The sequence below is a fragment of the Dipodomys spectabilis genome, unplaced genomic scaffold (genome assembly GCF_019054845.1).
Source record: "Dipodomys spectabilis isolate Male_0828 unplaced genomic scaffold, ASM1905484v1 ptg000329l, whole genome shotgun sequence".
NCBI classification, from domain to species: Eukaryota; Metazoa; Chordata; class Mammalia; order Rodentia; family Heteromyidae; genus Dipodomys; species Dipodomys spectabilis.
The window spans coordinates 750,645-762,508 of NW_024871006.1; the positions used below are offsets into that span (position 1 = coordinate 750,645).

Sequence of the window (11,864 nt, forward strand, 5' to 3'; positions counted from 1 at the left end):
TGATTCACAAATCCCATTGGTACAGTGGAAGCTCCTAGACCTTGGGAAGATGGAAGCCAGCTTCTCAATATGTATTTTTGATACAGATGCTTGCCTGCAACTCATAGTGCAATCCAGGGAAAGGTTATTGGGGCTGCCTGATGCCAATTCATAATTATGTGAATACAGTTTATTTTTATAAACCCAAAACTTCCTGTTTAACCTCTCCTTCCTGTTTACCTCTCCTTTTGTAGCTTATCATGTTATCTGTCTTTGGTGAAGGATCAAGGCGCACAGATCCATTTCTGGTATTGTTAATTGTAAGGATACACTTCAAAAATTGTTCCTTTTTTTTTTTTTTACTGTACTCAATGATGTGTGTGTGTGTAGGGGTGTGGGTGTGTGTGCATGTGCACATGCACATATACCAAGCTCACCAAGTATGCCTGTACTAGGGCTTGATCTTGGGACCTGGTGCTATCCCCGAGCATTCATGTAAATTCTATGAAGTTTATTTATCTGTAGCCTATAGAGGTATAATATTTTTTAAATCTGAGCCAATTATTTTGATGATAATCAACTGACAAGATAACATATTTTTCAAATTTTTAAGAATATTGGGCAGCTGTAAAAGAAAATAACAAAAGCAATGGTATCTCATAATTGTAATTGTTTCATGTTTGAAAATGAATTCAAACCAGGCTTGAATGACTCATACATACAACCCTAGCTACTCAGGAGGCTGAGATCTAAGAATTGTGGTTCAAAGGCAGCCTGGGCAGAAAAGTCCATGAGACCCTTATCACCAATTAATCAGCAAAAAAATAAAACGGAAGTGAAAGTAAGGCTCAAATGGTAGAGGACCAACATTGAGTGAAAAATCCAAGTAAGAATGTAAGACCCTGAATTCAAGCCCCAGGACTATCAAAAGAAAGAGAAAGAAATAGCGAGAGAGAGAGAGAGAGAGAAAGAGAGAGAGAGAGAGAGAAAAAAAAAGAGGGAGAGAGAGGGAGGAAAAAAAGAAAAAAAGAAAGAAACTAAATAGTTCCAAATATACCCAAGAGTTTATTAGAAATTTGTAATTTGGCTGAATATATTCTTTTAAAGTCCAGTTGTTCCTATTTCATCTTTGAGACTAAAATATTGATCTTTTGTGTCTCTAATTGTGCTTTTCTCTCTTTATTCCTAGCCTTTACTTCACTTTTTTATTTTTCTTTTTATTCTCCGATGTCTGGAATGGAAGTTTGGAAAGAAATCAATGAGAAAGGACCCCTTCTTTAGGTTGGAATAAATCAAATGGATTCTTTAATTTCACTGATCTAAGTGGTGTCATGTGCCTGCCTAGGCTGGGTCAGAAAGAGTGTACCAATATAAATAACAAAGGTTCAGACATTTAAACCAAACAGGACCCTCTAGTAGCAGAAGCAGACTTAGAACATTGATTAGAAAGGCTCTATCTGACACTCCATGCAGTAGAGCACTTTAGAATGAGAGTTTTTGTCCCTAAAGATATTGTGATGATTAAAGGAGATACTGTATATAATTAGAGTCAATTTAAGAAACAATCAGTTTGAATTATTGGTAGCTGAAGCCATGCTACCCATTCAAGAAGAAGAAACAGGGTGACCCACAGGCCCAGGGTAGTGAGAAGCCCAGATGAGTGGTCATAAACTGGTGCGGCAAAGTAAGATTATTATGCTCTATTAATTGTGTGATCCAGTCAAGCAGGAAATTTAAAGAATGTGTAATTCCCAATGCAAAGATAAAAGCCACACGTTAACTATGAATGGATGGTTTTGCATGTAGAATTTCTCCAAGAAGCAGTGATGCACTTCAAAATCCAGAACAGCCCGAATGGGAAGATGAAGATGTTCAGATGGAAAGAGTGAGAACCACCAACTCTTTGAATTCTACCAATGTTGATGAGGTAAACCAAGCAAAGATGATGTCAAATAACACCAATGTTTAGCAATACATGTAATCAGATCCCAAGTCTAATTCCCAGATGATTTTGAGTTGTTTTAACCTTTAGAAATGAGATTTTTCTCTTTTAGATGATACTCGGCATTTTTAACATCTAAATGAGCAAATTAAAAATCAGTTTTCTTTGCATTTCTCAAAATAATAATAAAAAAGGAACACATCTGTTATTTTTTAAGCCACATCTGTAATCTCAGCTACTCTGGAGGTAGAGATTGAGAGGCCAGCCTGGACAAAATAGTTAGTGAGACTCCATCTCAGCAACAGCAAAAAATCCAAATGTGGTGATACGTCTCTCGTCCAGTCTACATAGTAGGATCACTATCTGGACCAGTACTGGACAAAAATACAAGACCCTATCAAAAGGAAAATAAAGCCCCCCGAAGAGGGTGGAGAATGTAGCTCAAGGGGTAGAGCACCTGTCTAGCAAGTGCAAGTCCCTGATTTCAAACCCCAGTGCCACAAAAAGTAAAAGAAGGAAGGAAGGAAGGAAGGAAGGAAGGAAGGAAGGAAGGAAGGAAGGAAGGAAGAAAGAAAGAAAGAAAGAAAGAAAGAAAGAAAGAAAGAAAGAAAGAAAGAAAGAAAGAAAGAAAGAAAGAAAGAAAGAAAGGAAAGAAAGAAAGAAGAAAGAAAGAAAGAGAAAGGAAGGAAGGAAGGAAGGAAGGAAGGAAGGAAGGTAGGAGGGCATAGAAACTGAGTCAGGTGCCTTTTGGAGAAAGCACCTGGCTTAAAATCAGAGTACAGTCCATTTCAGGGTGCACTGTTGTGGGGTTTTTTTCCCTTTAAGGATGATCTAATACTTTTCTAAATCTCTTTGATCCTGCTCTGCTCTGCGTTAGCCCCTACAAAATCATGTGTTCCTATCATGGTTAGAAAACAGAATGTTGGTATCTTCTTTCCTAAAACAAGTGCTAGTTTATGGGAACAACCAGGAAGCATAAGACCTCAGGAGAAATACTTCTTTAATATCTGTGCTGGACAGGAAAGGGTACCACACCCATAAAAGACAGAGCTTTGTCAAAGTTGGTGGAGCACATAAAGATCTGACACAATTTATTTGTCCTTTACAGACACCAGTCATTATTGCCAGCTGTCTACGCAAGGAATATGCCAGGAAGAGGAAGCATTGCTTTTCCAAGAGGAAAAACAAGATAGCCACCAGAAACATCTCCTTCTGTGTTCGGAAAGGTTGGGCACAGGCTTGGCTACATTGGCTTGCTGGCTTCTGAGGAGACCCTCTTGGCTCCCAGGCAGACCCCAACAGCAGGAAGACCTCCGTGCTTCTTTTAAGTCTCATCACTAAGTCAAGTTGATTGACTCACCTCATGAATAGGGAAACAGTCACACCCACACAGAAAACACAAGCTATTAGAATGAACCATTGAGATCATGACTTTACAATCAAAAGAACATAATCGAATATCGAACATTGTGTTGTTCTCATGAGAACTGGCTAGACATGTAGCAGCCTGTACTAAAGGCTAGGCCAGCAAGTGTTAGAGGATTTCAGTTTCTGTCATCGTTGCATAGGGGTCAGGACTACAGGGGACAGAACGTGACACTCCTGGCAGACAGGAATGGCTGGCTTTGTCATTTTCTATCCACGTGAATTTGATTCTTGAGAGCTTTGTCCCTAACTATGTAAAAATAGAATGTGATGACTTCTCAGGACAGCTGTACAGATTAAATAAGACACTATATTGAAAAAATAGCTAGGACATTGTAAGCCTTCAGACTCTTTCTTTCTTTTTTTTTTTTGGTCTGTCATGGGGCTTGAACTCTGGGCCTGGGCACTGATCCTCAGCTCTTCAGCTCAAGGCAAGCGCTCTAGCACTTGAGCCACAGCACCACTTCCGGTTTTCTGATGGCTTATTGGAGATAAGAGTCTCACGGTCTTTCCTGCCCGAGCTGGCTTTGAACCATGATCCTCAGATCTCAACTTCCTTAGTAGCTAGGATTACAAGCATACGCTACTGGTGCCCAGACGGACTCTTATTCTTTTTTTTTTTTTTTTTTGGTCCGGTCGTGGGGCCTGAACTCTGGGTCTGGGCGCTGTCCCTCAGCCCTTCAGCTCAAGGCTAGCGCTCTACCACTTGATCTACAGTGGCACTTCCGGCTTTTTTTTTCTTTTTGCTTATGTGGTGCTGAGGAATCGAACCCAGGGCCTCAGGCATGCAAGGCAAACACTCTACCACTGAGCCACCTTCCCAGCCCTGGACTCTTATTCTTAATTGTACTATTCAAATTCCTTCATGGTCAGTGTAACTTTTTGTTTGTTTGTTTTCAGGTGAGATTTTAGGGTTGTTAGGACACAATGGGGCTGGTAAAAGCACATCCATCAAGGTGATAACTGGGGACATGAAGCCAACTGCTGGCCAGGTAGGTGAAGAGAATGGAAGATATACTATCCAGTTGTGCTCAAAATAAATTTACAAGATACTATAACTCTGTGTGTGTGTGTGTGTGTGTGTGTGTGTGTGTGTGTGTGTGTGTGTGTGTGTGTGTGTGTGTGTGTGTGTGTGTGTGTGTGTGTATGCTGATCCTGGGGCTTAAACTCAAGATCTGGGCACTGTCCCTGAACTTCGTTGCTCTGTTCTAGTGTTCTACCACTTCAACCACAGTTCCACTTGCAGCTTTTTGGTGGTTACTCAGATCTCAGCCTCCTCAATAGCTAAGATTAAAGGTGTGAGCCACCAGGCGCTGACTGGTGCTAAAATTTTTATAAAACAAGGCATCATGCAGTCATTAAATAATGGAAATAATAAATCCAGTACTCAGAAGAATAAGTGCCAACATTATTACCAAAGGCACACAAAAATTAAACCCTAAAAGGAATAGTTTATTGGAGTCTTCATAAGCATCAACAAGGAATGTTCTATATTCGATCCGAAATCATCACCAGAATCCACACAAGCCTTATCAAGAAGTCTAAGTAAAACACAGTTTCCAAGGAACATTGTGCTCCCGGTTTGTTCTGTGTGGATCTTGAGTAGAAGTTTAAACAGAACAGAATAACAGTAAACACTTATACTCCCTGACTTTCACAAGACGCTCAGTGACTCAAGTGCAGAGCTCTATTAAAACACACTACTTGGGGAGAAGATGTTTCACCCTGCACTGGGCTTTGTTCTTGCTCTTTGCCCCAGATCTCTAGCCTCTGCCTCGTCCATACCTGCACCTTTTCCTCCTCTGTTGAAATGGCCTCTGAGCAGATAGGCTTTCTAATCATCAAAACCACATTTGCATTATTGTTCACCTCAGCTCCACGATTTCCACAAGCCCCACTTCAGACCCACGTTCACTCCTTCTACTTATTCATTTCCTGTTTCACTCATCAAAAATCAGCAAACATCAGCCATTCCATTCTCCACTGGATCAACAGGGAGCACAAAATTTGTCACGCAGAAACTACTCAGGAATATTTGATCAGAGTGAAGTTGAATAGTGAGTCACTGAGTTAATGTGCTTCATTCTCATTGTGATGCCAACATTGGCCATGAATGGGGGCCAAGATGGCAGGGTGCCACACAGAATCCGTTATAGTTGTGCACATAATTGTTTTGTATTGTGCACATAATTGTATTGACTCCTAGTGACTGTTCCCTAAAGCAAACAAATTCATTACAGATGATTAAGTTCCATTAGGTTCTGGATCTCCTCTCCATGTGTCGAAGCTTATGAAGAGGCGGTGGCCACGGAGGTCCTCAGAGAAGCACTGAAGAATGTGGGCTCTGATGGTGACTTCTACCCACAGGTGCTGCTGAAAGGGAGCAGCGAAGGGGACCCGCTGGGGTTCCTGGGGTACTGCCCGCAGGAGAATGTGCTGTGGCCCAACCTGACAGTGAGGGAACACCTGGAGGTGTTTGCAGCTGTGAAGGGACTGAGCAAAGGTGACAAGGAAGTCACCATCACACGGTACTGCACCTGTTCTGTTCTGTTCTGTTCTCTATCCAGGGGGCGGGCAGAGGTCGCACAGGAAGTTCAGGATGGAAGGCACGGAATGCCAACCCACACTGGGAAGTATATAGGAAATGGTTTCAAAGTGTTAACAAAAAATGTCCTCAAGGCCTGGAGCTGGTGGCTCAGGCCTGTCATCCTAGCTACTCAGGAGGCTGAGATCTGAGGATCACGGTTCAAAGCCAGCCCAGGCAGGAAAGTCCATGAGACTCTTATCTCTAATAAACCACCAGAAACCAGGAAGTGGTGCTATGGTGGTAGAGCGCTCGCCTTGAGCTGAAGAACTCAGGGAGAGCGCCCAGCCCCAGAGTTCAAGCCCCAGTTCCAACCAAAAAAAAAAAAAAAAAGTCCTCAAATGAAACATGGAAAGAAAAGGGCATTGATGGGTAGATCTCGTGGTATGTGCCTACGGTCTTTCAGCTGATGGCAGTGTATTTTCAGAGCCCTCAAACCAGAATGCGGTAGCACCTGTCCTCACAATCACTAAGCCAGGATTTCCCGAACTGCATGTCAGAGCTCTCCTCCCGTGTGCCTGCCCTTGCCGTCCTGTCCTCCATCAGCTCTCTGCCTGTCTAGCTCACTGTGAGCCCGGGCTGCTCTTCCCCCCAGGCTGGTGGACGCGCTCAAGCTGCAGGACCACCTGAAGGCCCCCGTGAAGACCTTAGCAGAGGGAGTGAAGAGAAAGGTATGCAGCTGGGAAGGTGGCTTGGTGGTAGAATGCTCGCCTAGCATGCATGAAGCCCTGGGTTCGCTGCCTCAGTACTACGTACACAAAAAAGCTGTGGCTCGAGTGGTAGAGTGCTAGTCTTGAGCAAAAGTTGCTCAGGGACAACGCTCAGGCCCTGAGTTCAAGCCCCAGGACTGGCAAGAGAGAGAGGGAGAGTGGATAAGACTTCGGGATGCTCTGAGCACCCCCACAGACCTGTTGGGTGATGCCTCTCTTTCCAGCTGTGCTTTGCGCTAAGCATCCTGGGAAACCCGTCGGTGCTGCTTCTGGATGAGCCATCCACAGGCATGGACCCCGAGGGGCAGCAGCAAATGTGGTGAGGCACATTTTCTATCTTCAGAGCCAGTGCAGGGGCCTGGCAGTGAGGTTGAGAGCTGTTTCACTCACTTAAAAATGATCCCGTGCGGGGCGCTGGCGGCTCACGCCTGTCATCCTAGCTACTCAGGAGGCTGAGATCTGAGGATCACGGTTCAAAGCCAGCCCGGGCAGGAAAGTCCCTGAGACTCTTATCTCCAATAAACCAGCAGAAAACCGGAAATGGCCCTGTGGCTCAAGTGGTAGAACGCTTGCCTTGAGCTGAAGAGTGCAGGAACAGTGCCCAGGCCCAGAGTTCAAGTCCCACGACCAACCCTTCCCCCCCAAGAAAAGATCCCTTAAATCTATTTCTTAATACGGTAAACAAAATTAAATATCAATAGTAAACACATACTTAGCACAAAATAAATGACACCTTTCCCTGATAATATTTTATAACCATGTGTTTCACGGGAGGAATTAGAATCACTGCCTCAGACGGAAGCTACTCTCTCTGAGCAGCATCATTGATCAAGGCTGATGAGGGACCCCACAGCCACGTAGTGTTCAGAACATGGCACAGGAGCCATTCCTATTAGTTGTAAAAATGGCTATCATTGCGGTCTTTTTCTTCTGCACTCATTTTCGTCTTACTGTGGCTGAGTTTTGCACCGTATGTTTCCTTCTGCATTGTCTTTTCATGTGCAATCCTCTTTCCACAGTGTTTCTCCATCAATGCAAGCTTGTGGTAAATACTGTACTCTGTAAGCATCCTCCTCAGTGCCTGTCTCCAGTGAAACAGCTCCTTCCTGGCTGTTCCCTTCCTCGCTCTCCCTGTCCTCTTATGAGTCCTCCTGGACCTGGTCTCTTCATTGTCACACTAGTGTCCGTAGAGCATTCCTTGCTCCATCCCTTTCCAGTTTATCAAGGGGTCAGGGGTGGGAAAATGAAGAGGGGTACAGAATTAAGAAGAGTAAGGGGGGCTGGGAAGGTGGCTCAGTGGTAGAGCGCTTGCCTCGCATGCATGAGGCCCTGGGTTTGATTCCTCAGCACCACATAAGCCAAAATAAAAAAGCCAGAAGTGGTGCTGTGGCTCAAGTGGCAGAGTGCTAGCCCTGAGCTAAAGAGCTGAGGGACGGCGGCCAGGCCCAGAGATCAGGCCCCACAACCAACAGAAGAAGAAGGAGGAGGAGGAGGAGGAGGAGGAGGAAGAGGAGGAGGAGGAGGAGGAGGAGGAGGAGGAGGAAGGGAAGGGGCAAGAAGGGAGGGCTAGGGGGGTGACATTGGTCAAGATAGATCCATAAACCGCTTTGTGAAACGGCCAACTCCTTTGTACAAGTACTTAAGGATAATTTTAAAAAGATCTTCTCATTTCCAAATCCTCTCTTGGCAACGCAGGCAGGCGATCCGAGCCACCGTTCGAAACACAGAGGGAGCCGCCCTCCTGACCACCCATTACATGGCGGAGGCCGAGGCTGTGTGTGATCGTGTCGCCATCATGGTGTCTGGAAGGCTGAGGTGAGCGTCTGGCCCCGAGGCCACGCATGGCCTCCAAGGGGTATGGCAAGGAGACATCATTGCCTGTGGACAGGAAGAGATCACTGCAAGCTGCCAGAATGGCTGTACATGGGTTTCATAGCAGGAAAGGCTTTGAGACCATGCACACCAACGATCTCAAGCATTGTCCTAAGTGGCTTTCTCCTTGCCCATATGACCCTGTCCTCCTTCCCAATTCCAGGTGTATTGGTTCTATCCAGCACCTAAAAAGCAAATTTGGCAAAGACTACCTGCTGGAAATGAAGGTGAAGACCCCTGCACAGGGTGAACCCCTCCATGAGGAAATCCTGAAGCTTTTCCCCCAGGCTGCTCGCCAAGACCGGTAAAGCTTCTTCCTGGCTTGGATCTGGTACTGTGTATGAGTTACCTTGACTTGTGGCCATTCAAGAAGTAAGCAGAGAAGAAAGATCGTTCCTTGGCTAGTAGAAGAAAAACTGGAGACGAGGGAGCTGGGGTTCCAGTTGATAGATCACGTGTTATACACCTAGAGATGTTTCAAAGTAGATGCTGTCATTCTAAAGAAACATGAGATATTTTTTTTAAAAGTTTTGAAGGAGTCTGGCCTTATAGAAAGACCTTGGTAAATGAATTGATAGTTTTCTTTATAGAAAAGAAGTGGAGACTTTTCAGAAGAGAGCTGCACTTTGACAAGCCTTCTCAGGCCAGACCCTGGGCCCACTTTGCTATCTTTTGCTGCCTGTTCCTATGTTTTAAATTCCACTAAAGGCAAATCCTTTGGGCTCTCTAGTAGACTTACAATGTGGCATATTTATGTAAATGAGATGGCTGCAGTGCCCAAATATTCTTTCAATCCACCTGTGATTAACGTTGTTGGGAAGTAATTCTTGTAATAATTAGTAAGATTAATAACATTCAAAAAAAAAACAAGAAGAAATGGACAGAGAGGCAAGTTAGTTAGCATTACCAAATTAACAAGTGGCTGGCTGGACCAGCATATAAATCTAATCGTTTTGTTTCAAAAATGTATTAATAATTTAAACTTTACATAATCATAATTCTCCCTGGATGTCCCTCTCTTCTCCTCTGTTCCCTCCTCTCCTCTTCTCTCCTTTCCTCCCAGATACTCTTCTCTGATGGTTTATAAGTTGCCCGTAGAAGATGTGCGGCCTTTAGCCCAAGCTTTCTTCAAGTTAGAAAAGGGTAAGAACTATGTCTTTGGAATAAGATCCTGGAAGAGGAAAAATCCTAACTCACAAAACTTACCTATCTGCACAGTAAAAGTGAAATGTGACAGAATGCCTTAAATTTAAGAGTTACAATCCTAACTTGCATTTTAGGCGTACCAGAGCTAGAAGAGATGAAGGGAGCCTGTGTTTGTGTGTCTCAGGGGCTCATGGGAATGATTTTTACTTTTGTTTTATGTGTTATTATTCATGTATTTTGCATATATATGTATATTGGTATAACCTAGGTCAAAACTTAAATATCCTTGCCTTCACAGAGAATGCTTTCATTTGAAGCATCGATGCAAACATACTTAAAATTAAATTGTCTAAGGACTGCCATCTTGTTAGGTCGCCTGGTCAGTTTGTAAAGAACCCAGCTCCCATCTGGCCATCCAAGCAATCTTGCTGGCTCTGTTGTTCTGTAAAATGACCATGGCCCTGTTATCGCCTGTTCCTTGTTATCCCATTGGACTGGTGGCTTTGAATGGTGCTTTTCAGAATGCCTCCTTGTTCTGTTTGTCTCGGCTCAGTGATGTTTTCGCTTGATTGTTACTTGCCCTAAAGAAGAGAATGAGATCTGGTTCTAGAATGCCCCTCTGACCCCTGCTAACAGCACCCAAGGTCACGGTAACACAACTTCTCTCCACTCTTCTGAGCTGAACACTCCACCTTTCTGAGCCATGTGGTCATCCCCTGCAGTTTCATGCCAAAATTACACTAGCCTAGGACTTTGGGTAGCATATTTCCAATCTGTTGGGTCCTCACCCTAACTCCAGCTATATCATTCCAAGTTTATTTAAGCCAACAGGAAAGGATGTTCAATCCCATTAGGAGAAGTTGTGATGGCTTTTAGAGAGGCCCTAGATATTTACTCCCTATAAAACCTACCTCACAAGTACTTCTGTGTGTGTGTGTGTGTGTGTGTGTGTGTGTGTGTGTGTGTGTGTGTGTGTGTGTGTATGTGTGTGCTGGTCCTGGGGCTTGAACTGGGGGCCTGGGCACTGTCTCTGAGCTTCTTTTGCTCAAGACTGGTACTCTAGCAATTGATCCACAGTGCTACTTCCATCCTTTCCTGAGTGATTTATATATAAAAAATACAGAAACGCCTAACACCGTTTCATCTTCTCGCAGTTAAACAGAACTTTGATCTGGAGGATTATAGCCTATCACAGTCCACCCTGGAGCAGGTGAGCTCATTCTAGTGATTTTTCACAGTCCATAAAAATCTAAGCATGGAGTCCGTGCCATGTGACATCTTTTCCCCGTTCATCCCTTTCAGGTCTTTCTAGAGCTTTCCAAGGAACAGGAGCTGGATGGTTTTGATGAGGAACTGGACCTCTCGGTGAAGTGGAAGCTCCTCCCCCAGGAAGAGCCTTAAACCACAAATGCTCTGTGTTTGGGAATAAGCCTGTGGCTACTTTTATTTTTGCAGACATGTATTTTTATAGTATCAATGGCTTATATTCGGAAAGTATTTCATAGACATGGTGATGATTCTTCATGGGGCACAGTGGAATAATGAGGGCTGGGCCGTGGAGCGAGTGTACGTAGAAGGAAATGACCATCCCAGCCCCTGGTGCTTCTGCAGGACATTTGGGCCCTAATTTCTGTATACTGCTGAATAAAATATATTTACTTTTATACGGCTAAGATTCTGAGTGTGCTCAACAATTTTGATTGAAGTAATCTTAATGAAAATCTGAAAAGACATTCTTCTAACCTAGTCTGAAAAGTCCATAGTCATTCTAAAAAGATGGCGTCTTTTCTCACTTCATATATTTTTTAAGCTTTTCAGATAGCTTTAAGTAGTTGTACAACGTTGCCATTTAACAAAGCCATTTTCGGATATACTATATCTTGATCAGTGTGGTCCCTTTCAACGTTTTCACCCATCCTTTCTCCACCACACCTTCCTTCACTCTTCATAATTTTGTAGGCTACACATTGGATTCTTGAAGAGGAGAATAAGTGGGGAGGGAAATTGATAGATTGATAGGAGTTAACTTTTGAATATATTTTGGGGTCTCACCTATGGCTAAAAGTATGAAACATCATTTATCATAAGATCCAGTATCGATATCATCATGTTTACCACATCCCTGAGTAACCACTATGATTGAAACAGAGGCTGAAAACCAAAATTTCTCATGAGGAACTGACTGTTTTTTTTCCCACTCCTTTAA

The 11,864-nt window shown here is 43.7% G+C and overlaps 1 protein-coding gene across 4 annotated transcripts in view; it reads left to right on the top strand.

Moving 5' to 3' along the window:
* LOC122094945 (ABC-type organic anion transporter ABCA8-like) overlaps positions 1 to 11,322 on the top strand; it is a 55,662-nt gene extending 44,340 nt beyond the window's left edge. For 3 of the 4 annotated variants that reach the window (XM_042665464.1, XM_042665465.1, XM_042665466.1), the window contains 13 exons: positions 234 to 299; positions 1,169 to 1,260; positions 1,786 to 1,906; positions 3,030 to 3,147; positions 4,247 to 4,338; positions 5,714 to 5,874; positions 6,526 to 6,601; positions 6,865 to 6,959; positions 8,336 to 8,455; positions 8,676 to 8,816; positions 9,576 to 9,655; positions 10,813 to 10,868; positions 10,961 to 11,322. In XM_042665464.1, the coding sequence (XP_042521398.1) occupies positions 234 to 299; positions 1,169 to 1,260; positions 1,786 to 1,906; positions 3,030 to 3,147; positions 4,247 to 4,338; positions 5,714 to 5,874; positions 6,526 to 6,601; positions 6,865 to 6,959; positions 8,336 to 8,455; positions 8,676 to 8,816; positions 9,576 to 9,655; positions 10,813 to 10,868; positions 10,961 to 11,059 (1,317 nt within the window). In that variant the 3' untranslated portion in view covers positions 11,060 to 11,322. The other variant, XM_042665467.1, reaches the window with a different exon arrangement.
* Positions 11,323 to 11,864: the final 542 nt, after the last annotated feature.